Source organism: Acinonyx jubatus, chromosome B3 (assembly GCF_027475565.1).
Source record: "Acinonyx jubatus isolate Ajub_Pintada_27869175 chromosome B3, VMU_Ajub_asm_v1.0, whole genome shotgun sequence".
In the NCBI taxonomy this organism is placed as follows: Eukaryota; Metazoa; Chordata; class Mammalia; order Carnivora; family Felidae; genus Acinonyx; species Acinonyx jubatus.
Window position 1 is genome coordinate 7,560,441 of NC_069386.1, and position 24,986 is coordinate 7,585,426.

The 24,986-nt window shown below is 44.7% G+C and overlaps 1 protein-coding gene across 5 annotated transcripts in view; it reads left to right on the forward strand.

Annotated features, from left to right (window-relative positions):
* The window catches only part of NTRK3 (neurotrophic receptor tyrosine kinase 3), a 464,920-nt gene that overhangs the window by 424,543 nt on the left and 15,391 nt on the right, over window positions 1-24,986 (forward strand). For 2 of the 5 annotated variants that reach the window (XM_053223582.1, XM_027068007.2), the window contains exon 16: window positions 8,287-8,361. The exons of the other annotated variants lie outside the window; for them this stretch is intronic. In XM_053223582.1, the coding sequence (XP_053079557.1) occupies window positions 8,287-8,361 (75 nt within the window). The remainder of the gene's footprint in view (window positions 1-8,286; window positions 8,362-24,986) is intronic. 5 annotated transcript variants of the gene reach the window in all.

The following is a 24,986-nucleotide window of genomic DNA, read 5'->3' on the forward strand; positions in this document are numbered from 1 at the left end:
AACTGAATACAGAACATATAAAGATACATAAATTTCCATACAAATATCTTCTTTACCAGCTGTAATTAAGATATTTGCATGTAAAGAGAACAGTGTGTTCCCTTGACTTCCTCCTGTAGGGAATTGTTTGTCTCCTAGTCCTCAAAACCCAAGACTTTGTGCTCTATCTAAACTGGAGGGGGGAGGGAGGGGTGGGTGGGAGGAGGAAGAAGAGGCAGAGGACCGGGTCAGTACAGCATCTGAAATTCAAAATTTTGAACGCAAGTTTTAGTCCTAGTTGGTTTTGTTTTCAGGTTTAGCCTAGCTAATTCCACAGGACAAAGTTGAGGTAGGGGTGAGAGAAGACCTGAGAGAAAGTGGGCAGAACACCCATTAATTCTGGAGTCAAGTAGATAGATATTCCTTTGAATTCGGAGCTTCTGCTTATGAGCTATGTGACCTTAGGAAAATTTCATAAATTCTCTAAGCCTTAGATCCTCATCTGAAACAGAGAGATAAATAGATAGAGAAAGAGGGGGGTGGGGAGGGGGAAACAATTTCTTCTTTGGTGCAGATTAAATAAGATAATGTATGCAAATTGCCTGATACCTATTAGGCACTCAATAGATGGTAATTATTATTCTATGTAAGTGAATAAGGTAGAAATTATATATAAGAAATTTTAAATAATTTTAAATTACAAGGCAAGGTATTTCCTATCGTGGGTTTGGGTGCTGGGTACTAAAATTGGAAGGGAAAAGAGCCTCGAGACAACTCGGGCAAATACAAAGCAAAACCACTTATTCCTCTGGGACTGGTTTAGACACTTGAGTTGGTCTGTCGGAAGCCCAGGAGGAAAGAGAAAGCATCTAGTTGTTCAAAGGTAGAGCTTCCCGTTGTAGAATTGGTGGCTCCAATTAGGAGCTAACTTCTGCTAAATATACACCATGAATTCTATGGTAGACGAAGGTCTTCAGAATCAGAGCTCATTCTCCAGGCATCCTAAATGTGTGCCATCCCTTGTTGCCCCAAAGGAAGATTTTGGGGTCAGGTGCACTAGAGCCTTGGGGATAAAAACAATATATGTATAGAGAGATAGAGGTAAGATATAGATGTAGATATTAGATAGGCGTATATAGGCAATAACTATAGATATATATAAAAGGCTGGTTTAACTAGGCCTCCCTCCTTTCTCTCTCTTGTCATATGCAGCATGATGGTCACTGCACGTTATTGTGCATAACATGAGATGATGGATATACAAGAGTGTTGAACTGTTGGCCTGGGTACTGTTGGTTTTATGACCCCTGTCATCACCACCCTTAACCACCATGACCACCAGTATAGTCTGCTAAGAAAACGATCATGTACACTCTGGAAAAAATGAGTTAAGTTCATCAACGTCCTAAAGTTGATTGGCAAGGGTGGTCAGCATGCCATGTGTCCCACTCTGCCAATCACCATGACAACCTTGGCTACCTTTTCTTTGTTGAGTCATGCTCTTTCACCTCTACAGCCAGGATTGACCTTTGATTTGTGGCCCAGTTTGTTCTTTTTCTTACCCATTGGGGAAACCCCCAGCTTCCTGGTCTTTGTATTTATTTATTTATTCATGCCCTTGAGTTATTTGGGCATCTGCATGGCCTGTAGTTTCCTAGAAAGCAAAGGAACCTATTCTGTTTTTATGAGAATGCTTGAAGAAAGTGCTTAATTAAAAAATATATAATCCCATGTCAAATGTTTGTAATGGGTAAGGAATAATGGCCTAAGCATTTAATCCATTTTAAATGGCTCCTTGTAAGTCCCCACTTGCCATACACCAATAATCATTATGTGGGGACTCTGGGTAGATATATTGGGATCTGATTCCCCACCAAAGGCCCAAACATCTGCTTATCCGTGAAGAAGCCTGAGGGGATGTCTCACAATAATTAAAACGCCCATGAGACTTCACTTAGCACCCCAAGGACAACTTATTAATGCACACAGGGGGCCAGATTATTCAAAGGCTATATGATCAAAGCATTCACTCCCAATAAGCCAGTCTGTGTGGGAAGCCTGATCATATTGAGAAGGTTGCTTAAAGAAGAAGTCAAAGCAAGAAAGTCAGATGCATCAAACTATTAGAAGCATCCAGCTAAGGGAGACTGATATACCCATATCCATTTGATAACAGAGACTTTCCAGTAAGTTTAGAAGTACTCCAAGTCTTCTGCCGAAGTCCACGTCTCTCCCCTGACAGAAGCCAGGAAGGGATGAACACTGCCACCATCCAATTCCGTGTCATTCCCTTCCCAGGTCTCTATGACCGGCCAGTCCCCCTTCTGAAAGACATATTCTTTCTTCATTTGCATCAATCAGGGTACAATTGAGCTGTGAAGGCCTGGAAACCACTCAGGCTCTTACAGATGACCTGGGCATATATTCTTGTTTTCAGCCATTTTTTGCTGATCTTAAAGAGACCAGCTTGTATTCTTCATTTCTAAATGGAGAGGAGTCACTTTACTGTCAGAACCGCTAATGCTTTCCATGTCGCTAGATGTCCTTTATACCTAAAACATGACTTGTTGCTTGCAAATCGAATTGCCTTGATGCCAACTATTGTGGGCTGCAGGGATGGCAAGTAGATCTCAGGTAACAGTTCTTTTTTTTTTTAAGTTTATTTATTTTGAGAGAAAGAGTGTGTATGTAAGCAGGGGAGGGGCAGAGAAAGGGAGAGAGAGAGAGAATCCCAAGCAGGCTTTGCATTGTCAGCAATGCAGAGCCTGATGCAGGCCTTGAACTCACAAACTGTGAGATCATGACCCAAGCCAAAATTAAGAGTCAGATGCTTAACCCACTGAACCACCCAGGTGTCCCGAAGGTACCAGTTCTCCTAGACTGAAAGTGGTTCCTCAGCGTAGAATGATAAGAGGAAGTTGGCGGTTGCATCCAGAATCAGTGAAAAAGCATGTGGGATTAATTGGTGATGTCTACCATGGGTAGAGGGAAGGGAATTAGTGGTACCTGTGTCATATTGTCCCAGTTATGGTAGATCCCATCCCAATCAGTGCTCTCAATTCAAGGATTCTACTGCATCCTTTTAGTCATGCTCAAACCTTAGCTTCTCAGAGTTGAAGAGATCTAATAAGGTGTCGATGTGAGTTTATTGAATGTATCTATCTGTGTTGAAGGATCATTTACAGAGGGAAGATTTTGGCAGGTGGGCCTGAATTACTGGGACTAATTTAGGTTTATATGCCCAAGTTCACAGAGATGACCCTAGTATCCCAACATTTTAAATTATCTTCTGCTTGCTTTTTTTTACTCTTCACTTAAATGTTTTTGTTGTTGTTGCTGGCTCTTTTTTTTTGTTTGATCTTATGTATAGCAAATGTGGCTTCTTCTTGTTAGATTTGGTTCCGTATTCCACTCTACCAAGGTTTCTTTGTGGTCTAGATATAGCTTTTCCTCCCAGCTCTGTGCCACCTGCAACTAATGTACAATGTACCAGAAATTAAGTGTATTTTTAATTTTTTTTTTTGGAATGTACAATAGCTCAAGGCTTGGATTTGCTGCTGGAGTCTTGCTCCCAAGCAGATGTTGACCCAATTATCAGCATTCTTTGAATATAGTTATTCTATGGTTATGATTCCTGCCATTTGGACTCTTCTTCTCCACATACTGACCTCTTTGTTCAAAAGTATTTCATGAGAGTCCTTGATAAATGCCTGGGTAAAATTTATGTAAGCAATCTATGCTGGTAAACTTGTGAAATCCTGGCTAGAAATAAACTTGGAGGTCATCTTGTCAAACCCACTTACTTAACAGATAGGGACATTGAACCCCAGAGAGGGAGCAGGTGTCTCTCAAGTTCATGCATCTATTTAGTGGTAGAGTTGAGGCAAGAATATTGGTCCCCCATCTCAGATCCAGTGCTTCTCTCTGATCATCATTGAAGTACTTGGAAGTCAATTGAGCCACTGTTGTTATTCCTACCAGTGAACTGAGGCTCAGAGAGATTAATTAGTATTATTCAGATTACACACAAAAATAAGGCAGGGCAGATTGGGTTCAGTGCTCTGATTCATAGGTAAGGTTTTTTAAGGAATGCAAGGTCATTTTTGAAAGGAAGTTTTCAATAGTGTACCAGTACAGTAGGGTCTCTATGAGGTCAGGTAGGCTTTAGAGTTAGAACTGTGAACCTATAATAAGTCAGCTCCATCATTTTTTTTTCTAGTTGGGCTTTGTGGCAAAGATATTTAAGGAAGAGGAGGCAACAAGCAAGGAGACCCTAATTCAGAGAGTTTGGGATCTCCAGTTTGGTAGTAAAACCAGCACCAGTAAGGTGATTTGGGCCAAGCATAGTCCCAAAAATGTAACACAAATTCGGTGAAACTTAAGGGTAGGGAAGAAATGCCCGGAGCAGAGGACATGGTCATCAGAGGTGAGGAATGCTGCCCTAATACCTCAAATATGTTGTCGGAAGTGATTTTTTTTACATTTTTATTGTGAAAATGTATTCTCGAGAACATCTGTCAACACATACTTGTTCACAGTAGTTTTGATTTCTGAAAGGGCAACACCCATGCCTTATTCTCCAGTCACAAAACTCCATATCTGATATACAGTAGGCTTTCTGCAAATGTCTGCTCAGTGAAATAAACAAGGAGGCAGGTGTACCTCTTGGTGAATGACTGACCTGGGATGGTGCTCCAGGGCGCTGCAGTTTGGGACAATCAGAAATCACAAAACCAGTTTTCATCCCATTCAGAGATCATCTGGGGAATTGTTTTCCATCATTTTGGCCTGGTAAATGGGCTCTGCAACATGTTCCCTTACCTCCGGATGTGGCAGGGCCAGAAAACTCTAGGTTGGTGAAGCACCATGCCCCAAGGCAGTTACCTGTACCATGTGGAAATGGAACAGACCACCCAGTAAGATGGTGGGTTCTTCATTTCTGGGGAATTTTCCAGGAAATCGAGATGACCACATTTTAGACATGTTATAGAGACACCTGCATTGAACATGAGGTTGCAGTAGGTGACCTCAAAGTTTTGCTTTTGCCCCAGTTCTGAGATCCTGAGTCAACCCTATAATAGAAAGTGCTTAGATGGGTATAAAGCAGAAAAGTAAAGAGCCATTATTATGCATGCACGAGGAAGTGTGTCAAGTATATATTTCTGTGACGCTATGAAATTTTCACCCTCTCCATATCTACAAATTCGCGTCTGTGTTCTTTCTCGCCTCCCTCACACCTCACCACGTGTCACCTGCCCTCTCTAGCCCACTGCTCTCTGGGACTGTGTCTGTCCCACTCTGAAACCTTGAAGACTTCCTCCCTTCTTTGTACTCCAAAATCCATGGTCTATCTCTTCTACATTAAAGAAGAATCTTCATTTGACCTTTCTGCCCCTTCCAACTGGCATGTGTCTCCTCGACTACTGAAATAGGTTGCTTTTATCTTCTGTCTTAATTTTTGGGCTTCTGATCTCAGCACTTCATTGACTGTAAGTTTTGGGGGTCACTAATTATCTCATCTTGGCAAAATTCAAATGCCTTTCCTCTAAAAATTCTAATCCTTTTTGGAACTGTTGAATGACATTTATTAATAGCTGCCCCATTCTTTTCTCCACCCTCCATTCCCTGACCACTTAACATTCTTGTTCAGTGCCTTCGTGATGCCTGGCTCCACAATTTCTTCCCTATCCCAGCCATTCTTTACCTCATCTATTGGTTTTTCTTTTTGCTCTCCTTTAAAGTTCTGGTGCTGCTATTTTAGACATCTACTTTGGGAAACCTCGCGCGCGCGCGCACACACACACACACACACACACACACACACACACATGCTTATAATGCCTTTTTGCTTTTAGGCAGAAGCTGGTTGAATTTACATTTTTAGCCTCCACCTCTTCTCTCTTTGATTGCTTAAGCTGTTAACCTCCCCTGGAGAATTCACTGGTGATTGAAACTTGGCTTGTTGGAGATAAAACTCACCATGGCCACCTCCTGCTTCTCAAGCAGATACTCAGCAGCCTGTTAGCATGAGTGAAAACCCTCTTGGGACATTTCCCAAAGGGGAGGCATTTTTGAACCTGTCTCTTCATCATCTATACCTGACTCCTTACCTGATCTTTCTCTCTCTTTACTTCAGTGTTACTTGTTTTTGTATGTTGTCAGGAAGCACCCTAGTCCACTCCATGACCAGACCAACTCTTGGATCAACAAATGTACCTTCAGATTCAGAGTCACCTTGCCCATACTCTTCAAACCTTCCATCATTCCAGCTGCTTCTTTAAGAGATTTGAGTGAATCTTCATTTCACAAAATTATAAATTTCTTACCCTGGCCCCCAGGGCCCTCAGGCTGTCTGCCAAACTGCTTCCTGGCCCCCTCCCACAAGAAGTCCTCTCAGCTCTACCCCAGCCAGCCTGCCTTCATTCCACAGTGGTGCTTGTTCATTTCCAACATGTCTGATACCTTCTGTATACATTTCCTAGGGCTGCTGTAACAAAGCACCACAGACTGGAGGCTTAAACAACAGAAACTTATTTCATCATGCTTCTGGAGGTCTGAGACCAAGGTGTCAGCATGGTTGGTGTCTTCTGAGGCTTGTCTCCTTGACTTGTACTTGCTGTCTTTTCCTCCGTGTCTTTCTTTACATCTTTTTCCCTCTGTGAATGTCTGTGACCAAATTTCCTATTCTTTTTTTTAAGTTTATTTATTTATTTTGAGAGAGAGAAAGCATGCATGCAAGCAGGGGAGGGGCAGAGAGAGAGAATCCCAAGCAGGCTCTGCACCATCAGCCTGGGGCTCAATGTGGGGCTCAATCTCATGGACCGTGAGATCATGACCTGAGCTGAGAGAGCAAGAGTTGGATGTTTACCCAACTAAGCCACCCAGGTGCCCCCAAATTTCTTATTCTTATAAGGACATCAGTTGTATTGGATTAGGACCCACCCATATGACCTTGTTTTTATCTTACTTACCTCTCCACATGCAGTCATATTTTTAAAAAAAATTTTTTTAACGTTTATTTTATTTTTGAGAGAGAGAGAGACAGAGCATGAACGGGGGAGGGTCAGAGAGAGGGAGACACAGAATCTGAAACAGGCTCCAGGCTCTGAGCTATCTGCACAGAGCCTGACGCGGGGCTCGAACTCATGACCTGAGCCGAAGTCGGCCGCTTAACCAACTGAGCCACCCAGGCACCCCCACATGCAGTCACATTTTGAGGGACTGGGGGCTAGGACTTCAGCTTAATGAGTTCTGGGAGGGACATCATTCAGCCCATAATGTCTTCTCTTCTCGACTTACCATTTGTTCTTTCGTATTTCTCTTTGTTCTTTCTCTCTGTCTGCTCCTCACTGCCATCAAACCCAGTGGTCCCATTTCACTGTTCTCACTGGATGGTCTCCCCAGTATCACCCTATTGAGATGTGTTGCTTCATGAATATTCTTCTTTGTTGGGTCCTTGATATGCTTCTATGCCTCTGGTTTGACTGAGAGCAGGGGCTTTGTCTCTTGTCTTTTGAACACAGCTCTTGACCTGGGAGGCACTTGAGAAATGCCATTGCTAAGTCATTGCATATCCCTTCTCAAAAGCTGCCTAACATACCTACTCCTCTGACTTCTCAAGAGGCCTTTTAAGGGGAATGAGTTTTTCCCAAGTGGTAATGGAGTCTGTACACACTGACTCTGTTGATACCAAGGAGAAGAAAGGCTGAGGCTCCACACAGGTGACATCTGGCTAGCTCACCCCTTTTCCAAAGTGGGCAGGCAGGGAAGGGCATCTGGGAAGGAAGCCCTGAAAGTGGTGGTGAATTCAGTGATTTTTCTGTTGGAGACAGGAAGGACAGCTATTCCCTCCGAAACTTTGGAGAGGTGCTATTTCTTTGACTTAAGGGGGTGAAAATTCTGGATAAAACCCTCTTCCTTTCAGAGTGGTAGTTGGCCGAGAGGCTCATCTTGTTGGAAGTAGAACTGAGCCCTTGGAGGGAAGCCAGTGGATCTTGGTAGAAGACCAAAAGGAAGACAGCTGGGTGCCATGTATTAAGAGTGGTGTGATGGTGTGCCTGCCGAGCTGTGGGTAGCATCTCTGGTTGGACTCCTGCGTGAGGGCCTTGGAGCTGGGCTGATGCTGTCAGCCTTTTCCCCTAGTGGTATGACAGGTGTCTGGAGGCTATGCCAGGAAACTCGCCATTCACTTAAAGATACACCCACTCCCCTTATCCTCCCTTCTTTCATCCTTCCATGCTTCCTTCCTCTGCCTTCATCCTTTATTCTCTCTTCCCCTACCCCGCTCTCTCCTCCATTCACTGTCAGGAAGGGCCATGCCAGAAGGGCCCGATCAGCGTGTCATGGCAGCGACAGAGGCTAGCAGCACCGGCAGCTTCCACAGTGAGTCTGGATTTTGTTTCTGGGGCCAGGGGGCTGGGCAGGGCCGTCCACACACAGACCGACAGCTTGCAGACTTTGGAGAGGAACTTCCATGGGCGGGGGATGCTCCCCACCTCTCCTTCCCTGCCTCCCAGCAGGCGGGGGGGCATCATTTCACTTCCATGGAAGTTTCCTGCCAAAGCCATTGATGTGCTTGGGATATCTCATGGGGAGGAAGCATGGTGGGGGGTGGAGGGGCCATAGTCTGCTAAAATTAGGTGCACATCTGGGAGAGCCACCGGAGTTTAAATGGCTGCCAAGGATTCTGTCCAAGCCTGCGTGTGTGGTGAAGGCTGGAGGCTCTGCATGGATGATGGTTTGGCTGCTTTCTTGCATTTCAGGAAGTGTGACCTTGAGTTTTGAGTACACTTTGGGTGCCTACACTCCCTTTAAGGAATTGAGAATGCCACATAGGCTAAAGGGTCTGAAGAAGCGGGGGTCTCCCTGTTGACCTGAAATGAAGCTTGTCTAAGCAATTTGATGTTTAGGACAGTTTTTATGTAGCACCATGACTGAGGCATCTCCCCGAGTATTTGGGGGAAGCTTTCTCCCATCCCCATGTTAATTTCTGTGGTAATCTCTGGCATGGAGAATGGACATAATGCGGAGTCAGAGTTCCATCTGTCTTGCCTTGGTCATCAAACTGAACTGGATGGCTTCCTTCCACTTTTCATCTAGGGGCTGTTTCCTTCTGTTTTGGGAATGGTCCACTTGGGGAAGTAGAACTACAACATTTACCTATCCAGCCTTAAAAACCTCACCCAGCCTAGGAGGACACATGTCCGTCTCGAGATGTTTTCCCACAGGCAAGAGGCTGTTTTCGGACACTATGGGGTGTGTTGTAGCTCATTTTGAAGTGAGAGACCTCCAGTCTCCAATACGTGATATCATCCTGATGCTGCAGTCTCATGGGCAGGTGCACGGGGGTGCTTTTCCAATTCCATTCATTTCTCTTGTGATACGGTTAGGGAGGTAAATTAGGCATAGCTTCCCAGGTTCTCTCAGGACCACGTTTTTATAGATATCTCCTCTTGGCACTGTTACTAATAACGGCCTTACAGTTCAGGATTTTTTAACGCCAACAGCTGTGTAGAGTTAGAGTTTATCAGAATGACCATGTTTGCTAGCCTTGTGAGAATTTTGAAAGCAGGGCCATTATAAGAGATTAATCAATCTCTTCTCATGCTTTTAACATCATATGTAATTCATTCACCTCGGGGTAAAACTCTTGGTTTGAGGAGTTGATGGCTTTAATTAAAGTATCAAATTGGTCAAATTTATTAATTAAATTCAACAACTACTTATTATTAATCAACTTTGTATATTTGTCTAAACCTGGACACCTCTGAGACTGAAAAGGGAAGCTATTAATAATTAAATTGACACTACAGGCATAAACTGTTACCTTCCCTGGTAAATTAGGACACTGTCCATATATCATGAGCTATCCTCTGGGCTGGGGGATACAACTGTGATAAAAACAGGAAAAAATCTCTGCCCTTAATAAAGGAAATAGAAAATAAAGATAAAGTAAAATATATTATATGTAAAAGAATAATAGATCCTTTGAAGAAAAATAAAGCAGAGAAAGAAAAAGGAAGTGTTTGGTGGTACTACTGGTGGTGGTGATAGTTGTGTATGTACGTGTGTGTGTGTGTGTGTGCGCACACACATGCACAATTTTAGACAGGGAGGCCAAAGCATTTGAGTAGCTTAAGGCATATAACATACCTTAAGTTATATAGTTGACTTAATTTAGCCAAAGAGGGCTTTCACAGCTTGGATAAAATTTATCTGAAACAAGTCAGGTCTAGACATTATGACTCCAAAGCAAGAAATACAAACCTCAGAATTACAAAAATTGAGAAGGGAGAAGGTGACCATGGCATTGGAAGCATACCTTGTCTGCTCAGTAGTTAGGTTTCACCTCTGGCTGACATGACTAAGACATTGTCAAAGTGAGTAAGGCTGTGGGCTTCTCCACTTGGGAGAGCATCTTATAGAATGCCCCTCAGTCTTTGACATGCACTAGCCATTCAGGACATCTTAAGGGCTTTTCTTCTTCCACCTGGTGTCCTCAGGGGTGGTTTGGGATGGCAGCTTATCTTTGATGAGCACCTACACCAAACACTTGGATAGGGACTTTAAAGAGGCTGATTTATTTAATCTATACTGTTCCCATGAATATTTATCATAGTGCCACTTTAAGGATGAGAACACTGACGTTTAAACACAACACTGGAAAACAGTGGAGCCAGGATTTAAGCCTACATTGAGCCAAATCTGAAATCCTGCCTCTATCAGTTAGTCTCTGCATTCACCCAAAGATACCGGTTGGCAGGAAGTGGGAGAAAGAAAGGAAAGGGAGGACTTCCTAGGTTATCCCCCAAGGTCCTGCGAATGGGCTTATTTGCATGGCTGGATCAGGAGCAGTAGATATGTTGGGGTGGTTGTCCAGTCTTTGCTGATTGTGCATGAAGGGACAGCAAATTCCGCTTCTCCATGTGTCGTTGTCATTGGGAATGGGGATAGGCATGGAAAATCGGGGACGGGGGCATGAGAGCAAGTCTTCCTGTTGTGGCGTCCATCCTAGGCAGAGGTGGAACTGGACTTCAGCGTGTCAAGTGTTTCTGGGTTTCACGCACGTTGGAAGGAGGGACGATGCATGGGTCTGTGTATAGATAATAGGGGTGGGGAGAATGCATGCGGAGGTCTGAGGCTGGATAAAGGTTTTTTGACAGGGGTTTGAGTGAAGGGTTCAGCTTGAAGAGAATCCTAAATTTCCTGCCTGCCTTTGTGAATGGGATCCACAGACAGACTGCATCGAGTCTTGGGACTGCTATTAGCAAGAAGCAGGATGTCTCTGGACCATATCTTATTATGGTTATACTTAACATCAATCTCACCATGTAACCTTGTATTTATGTGTAATGAACATTTATGTGCTTCCCAGGAAGAAAACTTTAGGTAGCCTCTTACTTTCTGCACAAGCTTGGTAAGGCTATATGGCAAACAAACCATCATTTATATGCACCAGAGAGAGCCTCTTTAGCAAAGTGAAGAATTACTTTGAGATGTCAGTAACCCTATCCAGTTTTCCTTTCATGCCAAAAGAGAGTATTTCCACTTATGATGCTGTTATTTTCTTGGACTTCTAGAACACATTTATCCAGAGGTTTCAGTGAACGTCAAGGCAATGTCTCTTTCAGTGTCACGGTATGTGTCATATGGGTAGAGAGAAGTTATTACTCTGTCATTTGCCAAGGGTTTTCTTCATCACGACAGTATCAGTGTCACTTAGGAATATACTCCAGGCACGTGAATGTCTCTCACTGTGGTCTTCTAACTACTGGATTATGACTACCCCATCAAGTCTTGGTTCTTTACTGCTTATGGCCTGTTGTCTGGTTTCCCTTTATCACTTTGCTACTCAGGGCTAAGGAGCAAAACATCTTTCATCTTCCCCCATGGGGTACTCTCCTCTGACTTATCCCTCTGAGTCCCCTTTCTGGAAAAAACAACCAAGCAAGCAGGCAAGCTACCTTTTCTAAGATACTGACTCATCCCAACATCATTTGGCTTCTCTATTCTGCACCCATGTCCCATGGAGTCCCAGTTGGGAGCAGCAGTAGAGATCAGAAAAGTCTGGTTCTATTTCAAGCTGACAAGGATATCCTTCTTTTCACAGGTTATAGAAGGCCCACCCTGCTACCCTGCTACTCACACGTGCAGGGTATGCTGTAATTCTAGGAAATGTTTAGTTGCAGTTGGAAGGACAGTGCCAAGGCCTTTGACACAAGTCAGTGAGAGCATGTGGTCACAAGTATGCCCCAGTCCAAAGACCTCCTTAGAAACCTGATTAGAGACATACCTTTTGCACTAGAAGCATTCAGGGTGTGTAGGTCTCCACCCAGTTGAACCCAGTTTTTCTGAGGAACCTGAGAACACAGACCTGTCTCTCCATGCCCAGGGCACGCAACAAGAGCCTCGGATGGGTGTTTTCAACCCTCTCTACATGTCGGTGTGCTTCAGCTATCACTGAGTTTGTGGGGTGGATCAGGATGCAGCGAAGTGTCCATGAACTAGAGAACATTATAATACATACTAGGACTTTGACAGTTTAACAGCCCTGACATTGCAGAATGTGATTTCCTACCTTCTCGTTGGTTCCCAAGCCTTGCAAATCAAGATAGTTAAGATAGCCTCTTAGGGGGAACCTAAAATTATGCAGTATCTCATGTCCTTATAGGTTCAGAGCAATGAGCTGGTGTTCCCAGGGCCAGTCCTTTGATTCTCACCTGGAGATTTATCCAGAGATGGGAACTCTGCCCTTTAAGTTGTAATTACTCTTTAGACTCATAACGCCCTTAGCATTTTGCTTTCTGGTGATCTGAAAATTGATGTCTCCTATCAGAGCAAACTCCCAGAACAGCAGGACAGGAGTTTCCTGGAATGGGGTGGAGCTCAGGTCTTTAAGTAAAGAAGCTGAGGGGTTCAGAGGGAAGAGGACAGTGAAGGAAGGGAATCCTTCTAGATGTACCATCTGGGACTGTTTGTTAAGAAAACCTCCCTAGTCTTTGTGATGGGATTCTGTACTCCTTGCTCTGGACTTTATCTTGAAGTTTATTTCTGCAGTTCTTTCGGGACAAATGATTCATGAGAAACCCATTCGTCTGGAAGAATTGAGACAGGACCTCCTGTCTGGGGGTACTGGAGGGGATCGGATCACATGAGTTCCGCAGTCTCTTTTGCTTGGGTCAGACGGGTCTCTCTTGAGAATTAGCTGGTTCCTTTGATTTTTGTTGCCTCCTCCCATCCTGGCACTTGTGGCTAACCCTAATGGAAAGTAGATGTCTAATGTAACCTCCAGTCAAAGGCACTGGGCTGCAGAAGCCCGGTATGTGGGCGGATGCAGCCATGCAAGGAAAGCTTTCAGTGCAAGTGCTGGTCTCAGAGCCACATGTTTGTCAACTGTGTCCTTGCAATGCTTTATGGCTGATGAAACCCAGGCATGTGGGTGCCACCATGCAGGGTGGAAAAGGAGCAAAGGGCATTCTGTGGATGAGGGAAGGCATATTGTAGTTCTGCCCTAGCTGGGCAGTTGGTTTCTACCTGGGCCTCTGGGATCTCTCAGAGTCTTCCTTCTTAGTTCATTTCTAGAAATAGACATTTTATTCCTAGAAGTAGAGACTAAATTGAGAGTCAAATTTTCCAGTGTTATATCAAGATTCTTTTAGCTGCAAGTGACAGAAACCTAATCCAATCTATCTTAAGCAAAGAGGCAATGTATTGTGTTCATAATCACAAAATCCAGATTTAAGGCTTATTTCTGGTGCCGCTTAATTCTAAGACCGGACTAAATCACCAGGCTTCACATACATTGCTCTGTCTCTGTCTTTGTCTCCTTCCTTCTCATCTCCACTCAACCTTCCTACCATCCCTCCTTCTCTCTCCGTCTTCCCCCTTTTCTGCCTGAGACAGTGATCTCAGGGAAAGAGGTGATAATGGGGAGATAGATTTCCAAAGAATCAAGACTAATGAATTTTGGAAATCATGATGATACATGCTACAGCAGTTGAACAGATTATCCGGGACCTAGGTGTTCAGTAAAAAAAACTAGTCTTCACTGGAGATGCCTTGTCTTTGGGAGCCCTGCTGACCAGGCATGAAATAATCACTGTTGTTTCTGAGTCAGGCCAGACATTATGCTGAGAAAAGCTACAAAAGAAGGACTAAGGAAGCAAAGTCCACAACTGACTGCCTTTTCTAGTCTGTCTATGAGGGGCATACAAGTGTTTTCTGGTGTCATTTTGATGAGTGCTCTCTGGGCTGATGTAGGCTCCCTTCTTAGTTCATTACATCTGCAGATTTAGGTATTTCCGAATGAAAAATCCCTCTTCAGCTTTTACGGGTGTTTTTATAGAAATAAACTTCTAGGATTCCTGTCACACTTCCCAAGATCTGCTACCCCAAACCCATCAATTTACATGCCTCAAGACGTCCCAGTGAGTTTTCCTTCAACTTGGATGTGAACAAGAACTCTGATTCGGTGGTGCAGAACATTGGTTTTGGAATCGGAATAATTTAGGTGTGAGGCTTGGACCTTCCGCTCTCCAACCTCTTGAACTCAAATAAGTTGCTTAACCCCTCCTTCCCTCCCATCCTTTCTTTCTTCGTCTATGCAGTGCTGTTGATAATAATAATTTCGAGAGCCAAGGCACATTGGGAGGACTGAATGAAGCAGTGCATTTTAATTCATTCAGTGCAGATCCTGATATAGTTTAGGCACTCAACAAGCTGTTCTGTATCCCTGGGACCAGCCTTCCACTACTGGCCCCAACGCTGAAATGTTGAAAGCATCTCTTTCTATCCGTTATGATGAATCAAGATGAGGGCTCAACTCTAAGGATGACCTACTCCAGAGTTAGCCTAGCTCCACCTTTCGGGGACCCATCAGGTGACCCTTGAAGATTCTTCACCCAGTTTTTTCATTAGCCTAAACACAAGAAGCCCACTTGCTCTAATCTTCCTTCTGTGCTTTTGGAGACACGAATGTGTATAAGAGAGTAGGAATGCCTTTGAAAAAACCACCCAACTGTGATTACTGGCTCAGCATTTAAGACTTTCTCCTGGGTTCATCCTCAGAACAGCCTTCCCTCGCCTGTTGACCTTGAAAGGGAAGCCAAGAGGTAGGGCTTGTTTTTCAAGGGAGAAGGAGCAACGCACAGCTGCATGCCTCAGGTTATGGCCTGGGATGCCAGATGCTGTGTGGAGGGACAGCTCCTCCATACTTTTATCTGAGACTACCCTTGGCTCACACCCTTTGCTGCAAAGAGGCACTCAGGGACTCAGTTGTAGAGTAGCGGGCTGTGTGAAGCTTGTGAGCCTCAGAGCCCTAACCGCACAGCACTGGGAGGGGCATCCAGAGTTTATCCAGTCTCCGCTTCACCAAATCATAGCACTTTGGAACTAGATGATACCTAAAGGCCAACTAGCCCAGCCCTTTTCCTCACCCTACCAATTTTATAAATGAGATACAGGGGCCCAGGGACGAGCCAGGTGGTATGATGTAAACCTAAGGCAAGGCCCTGGAGCTTCTGAGTTCTGGCCTGTTGTGCTTGTTGGCCCGCCTGCAACACACACACACACACACACACACACACACACACACGCATGCACACACATGCACACAGACACACACACGCGCACATGCGTACACATGCCACTCTGGAAAGGCAGGCTGCCAATGTTGAGATGAGCTTTGGCTCAGTGCTCTTGGTATGTTGATTCAGGTCAGAAAATTTTGCTTGGGACAACCTCACGCAGTTTTTGAGTGGAGAAGAGTCTTAGCAGCCCTCTGGTCCAGCTATGGAATTATTACAGCTGTGAACATGCGAGAAGAAGGAAGAAGAGAGTACAAAGCACGGAAGCACCCTGGAAGTACTGGGGCAAGAATGCAGACGACCCAAGTCACAATCCACTGCTCTTTCCACTCTATTCCACGGCCTCCCATGGTGTCAGATCTTGCTTCCAGCTGCCTCCTTCCTAGGATGCTCGAGGCATCTCTAGTCACTGTACGGGTTGTGTGGTTGGGCTAATTAATACCCCTTTCCTAGAATTTCTCAGGGGAAGGCCTACCTAGGAACCCATGATGCAGAAAAATAGTAGCGGTGCTAACTTATGTTCATTAATCACTTCGCAGCTCACGGGTCCCCCGCTGTTGTCACTCATCTGCGGGCTGCCCTGAGAACATCATCCCATCATTTTTGCCAAGGTTGAACCCCCACCTTTAAGTGAAGGTGGATGGAGGAATTTATCCACTCTTCCACGTTTGTGGTCCTGCCAGAGATCTGGCAAGTCATCTGTGAGCCCGGTCCTCTTGGGCACCAAGTGAACCTCCTTTAGAATTAGAAGGTCTTACTTCGTGACTCAAAGAAGAACCCATTTTCCACTGGGGGTAGAGGTGCATTTGACTCGCGGGAAAGCTTTGGCGGTGTGAAAAGTTGCTGAGTGTTTGTTTCTCCCTGCCCCCGTAAGAAGTGCCCCAGCAGCTAGTCAGTGGGTGGACAGGAAGCTTGGCCTCAGCTCAGAGAAGCTGGATAAGGCAGCCTCCAGTGGAAGGAGTGGCATATTTTTTTTACGTCCTGTCCCATGGTGCCCTTCCAGCTTTCCTCTGCCTGGGGATGTAGCCATCGGATGGGAGGTTTCTGTTGTGGTATGTGTTGTTTACTGAAGTAATTAAAGTATGCAAAGTGTTCCCCGTCCCCCATTTTGAGCTTCTTCCCCAGCTACTTCTGGCATTTTCAGTTGGCAGTTAATAAAACAAAAGGGGGGCCCAAAGGCCCGAGTCTCCCTCCAGCTAGAATGATTAATTTGGAGTAGTTTGGAAGTCTCAGATTTTACCTCTAGCTATAGCCGTGCCTTTCTGGCTGATCTGTTCAACCTGCAGGAAGCCCTGTGACTGGGGGGCCAGTGAATGCTTCGTTAAGGGCACAGGGCGGGTGGAGGGAGGGGGCAGGAAGGGGGCAAGGGTCTGGTTTGTTTATTATCACTGCACACAACCAGAAGCGACTTCTCTTTCCTCGGGGTAAGCGCACATTGAAAGAGCTATAGCGAAGGACACTTGGAATTCACTTCCTCACCCGGCCTAAGTGTTTCCTACCACCAGATACCTCCATCTGCCTGCACACACAGAAGTACACAGCCCGTTACCTCACAGAGGACGCTTCTTGAGAATGTTTATCAGAGAACAGCGCCCGAGCATCACCGCACCAATTGTGGCTGCCGCTTCTTGCCAACATGTATCGAGGCCTGCCACATCCTGGGTACGATGCTAAATGCTTTACGTGAAGTGTTTTATTTAATCCACACGGTCTGTTTAATCCACCCGGAGGTAAACGGCCGGTGTTCAAGAGATGGGGAAGCTGAGGATCAGACAGGTTAGCTGATTTCCTGCAGTGACATGGCTGTGAATTTGTGGCTGTGTGTCTGACTCTGTATCATGATGCCATATGCCATCGTGCCTCTACTGGAAGACCTGCTTCGGGACGGGCTGCCTTCTGTTCCTACTATGGGGACCTGCTTCTGCACGTATCACCTTCTCTAATGGGGCATCTTGCCCTTGCCTTGAACAGGGTATGCAAGGTGTGGTTTGCCAGGGGGCTTCAGGCCTTGCCTCAGTTTACCTCTCCACTGACCCAGGCATACAGCCACCTGCCTCCTTCCAACCTGTGGCCCAGGGAGATTAGAGATACGCAAACCAGGTCAAACGCCAGGAGTTATCACAGTGGGGGATCGGGGGTGGGGGCGGGCACAGCTGGCAAAACCTCTTTTAGACACAGTTAAGAAGCAGCCCCTAATGGTGACAGGTGCCACACCAGTACAGAAGTCCCTGTCATTGTAGGGAGTAAGGCTAGATGTTAATGCTGGTCAAGAGTTGTTTTACCCTGCTAACTAGGCTTTAGGCACAGTCTCTGGTCCACACAGATTCTCTCAGAGGTAAATGGAAATCAAGAGCAGCAAATGGAGGCTGGTTTAAGCTGTCTGCTTCTCGGGCAGCTGACGTGGGGCCCCAGCCGTGGTTGTGCAGGCGCGTCCTCCCGTGATCTAAGCATGCCGTCTGTATGACCGCCTTTCCAAACGGCAGGTCAGTGTGCCAGGCTGCTGGAATCTTGGAGTTAGAAACAAAAAGTTTTCAATTAAGAAAGCCAACCAGTCTAGCTTCTCATCTGGAGCTAAGAGGTGGGCACCCTGCCTGGGCTAATTTAGAGATGAGACCTCACTGGCTAGCACGGGAGAATATTTTGTCACTTATTCGAAAGGGTCTTTCTCTCATAGTGCCATTGGCGCACGTCAGCTGTGTTCACCACCGCACTCGGAGGGAAGGCGCAGGGTCAGAAGATGATGTCATAGAACCAGAACCAGGGTCGAAGAATTCAGTGCGTCATCTTAAGGCTGACGGGTATCCAATCGATAGGAAGTATTTTATTGTCACTAACGTCGCTGAGAAGTTGGCTGGAGAAGACAGTTTGCGGCTCAGCATGCCATTTGAGGAAAAAGATCCTGTCTCAGTCTTCACCTTTTTAAATTCAAATCATCTTAGTTTTCCTTCTTTTTCCTGCCATGAGGCATCACACATAGGAGAAATACAGTCCTTGAGCTCCGGCCATAGAATATTCTAACCTGCCCAGTCTTGTCCACTCTGAGACTAGCGTTAGCTGCTCTTCTTGGGTTTTCCCTGCTTTTGTGGACAGCTAAGTATTCCGAGGATCTAGGTTGGCAGCCCCCCCACCCCGATCCTGGAAATGTGTTCCCAGCACTTGCAGGTGGAATTGCCCCGAACCCGCAAAACCCATAATGAGAAGAATTAACCTTTAGCTTGGCCTCTGCCTACCATGGACTTTCTGACACTCCATTCCTGAGCCAATTTCCTTATCCATAGTCCAGGAGTGGTGTCGCGCTGTCGTAAGGGCCCCTGGGCAGAATGTCCAAGTTTCTGGAATAGAGGGAAGTGCTATACAATAGCCATAAGCACTGAGAAATTAGCATCTTTCAAGGAAGGTCTGGGTTAGGGGTGCCTGGGTGTCTCAGTCCATTGAGCACCGACTTCGGCTCGGGTCATGACCTCGCAGTTTGTGTGTTCGGACCCTGCATCGGGCTCTGTGCTGACAGTTCAGAACCTGGAGCCTGCTCTGGATTCCATGTCTCCCTCTCTCTCTGCCCCTTCCCTGCTGGTGCTCTCTCTCAAAAAAAAATAAACATTTTTTTTTTTTAAAAGGAAGGTTTAGGTTAAAAGTAATACATATGTGCATGTGTGCAGAAAAACTGCATGCTTGTTTCATTTAATATCTCATTTAATTTCTGTACATGTTCTATATAGTTTGTTATTTTACATTTAAGAAAGGTGAGTCTTCCAGGGATTAAATACGTTCCCTAAGGTTGCTTAGCGAGTCAGAGGCATCGGCTAAGTTATTTATACATTATCCCCTTTGTCCCTTCGGATCATCTGTTTCCTTATCCTATATGCACATTTTCAATATCAGTTATCATATTTTTTTAGATTTTTTTTTCTGGCATTGAATACTGAATATTCTGGTCTTACCTGGAAGTGATTTTATGTTTGCTAAATAAATCTGAATCTAAATCAAAACCTTGGTAGTGCAGCCTGTGCTGAACAGGGTAAATTAAAAATCTAGATTTATCACAAGAAGGCTTTAATTTCCTATTTTCCTTTACCTACGAACGTGTAGCAAGCACTTGGGGTTTGGATGGATCAGTCTAGAGCCAGTGTGATCCATGCATCTGAGCCGAAGTGAGACCTCCAGCTTTGTTCAGTGAATTGAGCTCTTTTCACAACGTGTCTATGGTTTGTTTCCACTGGTAGATTTGAGTGCAGCCAGGAGGCTCCACGTCTAGGCATCTGTAAAAGAAAATAAGGGCCAAGTTATTTTTCAACCTACATCTTTGGACTTGCACCGACTGCTCCATAAAAAAATATATTGCTTGGGGGCAATAAAGGACAGTGAGGTCTCTGACTGAGTGCCAGCATTTAGACAGGATTTAGAAAGGGGAAAACAAAAGGGGAAGTTATAGAAGGTATGTGTTCCGGGGACTTCCATCTGAGAACTTGCTTCTGGCAGACGCAACTCTAGGTAAGAGACTTGGGGAGAATCACAATGGGCCTATTTATCCTCTAGGCTCACACTGCTAAACAGCTTGGCTCTTAAACTCCTTGTATTTTTGGAAGACTCTGAGGGTTTTTCCTAATCCTGGGGCTAGCGGCTCAGTCTGAAACAGCCATTCCACTGAGATTCTGCTAAATGGATGCTTTTTGCATAAACTGTCACAAAGCCCTGCTCAGAGGGAGCCGTCCTATAATGATGTCTTTGTGAGTTTTCTCTGTACCTTCCCTCCAGAGAATTCCAACTACCTCCTAGACCCAGGGCTGAGGTCTTCAGTTTGTGTCTATAGGAAGCGAGGTAATAGCATGTTCCACTGTATCAGGAAGAGGAGGGGAGGCAAAATGAAGGCAAACAAGCCTGCTGTATGAAGTCCGAAGTCTGATGTCACTATAGAAAATCTCAATCTCTTATGTAAATGTTTCACCATGGAATATCCATAACTCGGGTGACGCCACGGACAGACGTGCATTTGTGACAGTGCACACACATACTGTCAATTTAAATCAGATGACTATACAAATGGATACATCCCTAAGGCACTGCCCACACCACTGGGGAAACAGAGTTCTTGGTGACCCAAAGCTTAAGCACATCAGGATGGAAAGCAGGAAGCTATAGAACTGAAATGTAAACTTCATATCTGTGTATTTTTGATTTGCATGTCTTAATTAATATATGCTTTTCTCCAGGAACACGTTTACCTCGAAAACAAGAACAGCACTCTATGGGACCTCCATTTCATTTACTCTTTTTAGTGACCTTGGGCGAGTCACTACCTCTCTTCCAACCAAGGTTTCCATGCCTTGGGGGCAGGCTAAGTAATTTCCAAGCCCTTTTCCAGCTTTGTATGTTCCCGAGCTACAGCCCTAGCACGGACTCTCCTTTGGAGTGCTGGATTCTGATGAATGTCGGATTTGGGGAGATGGAGTGGGTGAAGTTACAGGGTAGGGCTGGTCCCCCAGAGAGCATCCTGGAAGGAGTACAGGCTTTCACACCAAAGTGGCATGATTGGGGAATGTGCAGATGGGGCTGGGCCGAGGGGTGAAGAACTGGTTGAAAATACAGTATCTGTGATTCAAAATAGCCACGTGGGGAAAAAAGGGGAGAGGGGATCAGGGACAGGAGGAGGGTGGGCAGACAGGGGACATTCTGGAAGGGCAGAATGGCATTTCTAAGGCTTTGGTGGCCCTACGACATCTGTGGGGAGGGAGCTATTAAGACAGCCCAGCTGTTGAGGGGTCGGGGGGGGGGGAGGGGGGAGGAGCAGGTGGTGAGAAACGTTAATGCCTGGAAAGACAGTCGTGTTATTTTGAAGTTTTGAAGCTCCCAGCAGAGTTCATCGAGTGATTTAGAGTGAAACCGCTTATTTTTGCGTCTGGGAGACAAGATACATGTGAAGAGGACATGGAGCCTTTCTTTTTACATTTAGGCCATTGGTTTCAGGAGGCGTCGAAGGGAGGTTTCACCAGCTTTGTGTGATCGGGGCACGGTCAACAGGCCTGTGTTTGTGTCTATGACTGTACCCACCTGCGTGTGTATTGACACACCTGCCTTCTGGATGTATGGGTGTATGTATACGTATGCTGGATGTAGCTAATACTGGTGTATGGCGTAGGTGTGTGAAAACCCCAGGCCCTCTGGAACAAGAGTGGCAGTGATTCCAAAGATTGTAGTAGTGGCTGCTGGGAGCGTGTTCAAGGTGACTGCCAGCCTTGGCTGATGATTCGCTTGACACGCAGAACAAGGGGTAAGAGGCAGAGCCACTGAGGCAGATGGGAAACTAGAACTTCCAGTGGATGGAGAGCGCGTATGCTAAGCCTTTTGTTCCGCTTAGATCGCGTGGAGATTCTTTTACGTGCTGAGACATGCAATCAAGAAAAATAAAGTTGACTAAGTTAAAAAATAATGACACCCATGACGAATGGCAGTCTTTATGATGAAGCTATTTTGCCATTAACGCGCATCGCGAAGGCTTTACAGCTGTTCAGAAGGCCGCTGTGCTTCTGACGGGCTTTGACAGATTTTGACTTGGCCCATTCCAATGAGCGATTATGGAGGAAGCTTGAATCCTTCCATTCGTTCCAGAAATATCGTGCCCTGTGAATCTGGGTTTGCTCACCTTTGCTGGGTCGTGGTTTCTTTATCGGGAATATATGGGTCACTTTGTCTCCTTTATAGCTTGTCAGAGTTGTGTGAGCATAGACGTTTTGAACTTCTAGGAGAGAAGCGGGCTTGTCTGTGTTCTTTGCAACCCACCAGTGGCCTCCTTTTCTGTGTAATTGGATGCAGAGACCTGGGGACCTTCCAGAGCTCGGCTGAGTTCCTCTTTAACCCGGAGCAGTGGGATCCCTCTGACCGCAGGGGAGTGGGTGTCTCTCTATGGAAAAGAGCAGGATAATGGGAGAGGAGAAGTGGCTGTGGGGAGGTGAACCTCAGGAGACTACGTGTGTGTGTGTGTGTGTGTGTGTGTGTGTGTGTGTGTGTGGCGGGGGGTGCATCCTGTCCTCAGGGGAACTGGAGTCTGAGAGTTTCTATCCTATCTGCTTTCCACACTTTCAGTCCGGCTACTCCTGGCCCCCAGGCAGGGTGGGGAATGAGGGCCAAGGACTTAAAGAAGTGGGGCTGGGGCTTTTAGGCAGCCCCCCGGCTGGAGGTGAGGTGCTGCTCTTGTTACACACTTTTGCATTCCCTCCCCTTACACTGCTGGCTGGGGTGGGTGGGATAGTGCCTTGAGGAAAGATCAGATTGAATCAGAGACAAGACTTCAAATGTCACATCACTAGAGGCTCAGTCTCTAGACCTGTGGTCTTCAGATTTGATGTCCCTAAAAGAATCTTGAAAAGTCACCTGTGCACTCCCCCTGCACGTTTTAAGTTGCTATATAAAATCTGCAACATGATTTTAAATAGTTGCGAAGGATGCCATTTCCAGAATATTGTAAATATTGACATTGAAAAAAATACATCACTCCTGTAATGTATCTAATGAACTTTAAATACCAGAGCAATTTGACACATTATCTATTAAACACACGAACAAGTGCATAAGCAGTCAGTTTTACATGGCTCCTTTTTCTTCCTGATTTTATGTTTTCATCCCAGTTACCCTACCAGATTTTATCCTTATGTGTTATATTTTTATGCACGGAAGCCTTTTATTGGCCACTCTGTCATAATTTAGTGTGACGAAAATATGTATGAAGATTTAAATTTAATTTTTAATGTCCAATAACCATTAGTTTCTAGATATTAATAGTTTTTTGATTGAGTTATCATTACAATTATTAGCAATACACGGAAGTAGGCAGCAGATCGAAATAATGTACATATATCACAACTTTGATGAATATGAAAGATAAGAAGTATAATATTCTTGGAAATGCATCTCTCACATTTTTCCAGTAGCCTATAATGCATATTATTTGTTGCTAAAGTAAGGAAGGTTCAGGATCAATTCTACTTCTGTTTTTTCTATATGTCAATATAAGAACTGAAAAATGTTATTCACAGTAAACAAATAGAGAAAAAGGAAGGAGTTTTGTTATTGTAATGTGACTCAATTCTTTGAACTGTTATCTGGCTATTTGCCTAAAATCTCACATTGGTCTCTTATCAAAATTTCTTTTAAATCTCCCCTTAGCTCATAATTCTTTTAGGTCTGTCCGTCTTCAATTGTTTGAAAAGAATTGGAAACTACTCGATGTGCAAAAGGATTTATTTTCCGGCCACTAGAGACATTCATTTTCAGCACCTGTACCAATATTTCATAGCGTTTATTTGTTTGTACTCGGTAGGTTTTCTCCCCTGAGATTTAGAACGAGTGAGAGATTGGTGTTTCCTTTGGAGAGTGGCAGGTGTGTGCGTGTGTGCGTGTGTGTGTGCACAATTGGGAAAAGGGTTTGCTGGGCCACAGAGGCTTCTCAGTCAACGTTAGAAAAAATCCATATGGGAGTTTAGGATCTGCAGAATCCTTCAAAATGATTCTTGCCTGGGTACCCACTGGAAAAACTTTACTTGTCTCCAGAATCACGTGGATCCTGGATTGAAACCACCTGTTACACTGAATGGGAATTCTAGACTGTTCTTCTTTAGTGGGGGGAACAGTCACCCAAGATATACGTAAAATGTGCACTTCCCTATTGACAATAACAAAAAGGTGGAAAAACCCAAGTCCTATCTATAGGGGGCTGACTGTGGCATAGTCATGCTAAGGGGAGTCCTACATAGCTAGAAAAGGAACAAGGGAATCCCAGCAACAAACAAACAAACAAACAAACAAAAAACAAAACAAAACAAAAAAGCAAAGTACACAACAGGTACTTTGAGAGTGAGTATCTAAGAGAGTGAGGAAAATGGAAAATGGATGTAATATGTATTTTCTGATGTTAAAAGAAGAATGAACTAAAAGCAAACAAGATGTCGTTACCTATAGGAAAGAGGAGATCAGAATGGGGAGAGAGAATAGAGAGGTATTAGACTCAAATTTCATGTACCTTGTTTATTGGTTTTGACCTTGAAACCATCATTATAAACATTTACATTTTAAGGATTAAAGCAATTCTTAAAAATACAAAGCAAAGTGAAACAAACAAACCTAACTGTGCATTAAGTATGTTACATGTATTTTATATATGAACATGTATTAGGATAAAGCAAATAAATAATATTACTGACATAGGAATCAAGATTTTCAGCATAAGAAAAAATATAGATATAAAATCGAAGAGGTTACGTAAAAGCTCTGTAATCCTAAATTTGAGTTGGAAAAATCAATATGAACTCATGACGCATTTTCTTTTAATAGAAAAGTTTTTTTCTAGCGACTTCCAATATAGACACCTAGAAATAATGAGCAACTCAACCCAATAGCAATGACCACACTCCTGGCGTCCATAGTGTAGTCTGT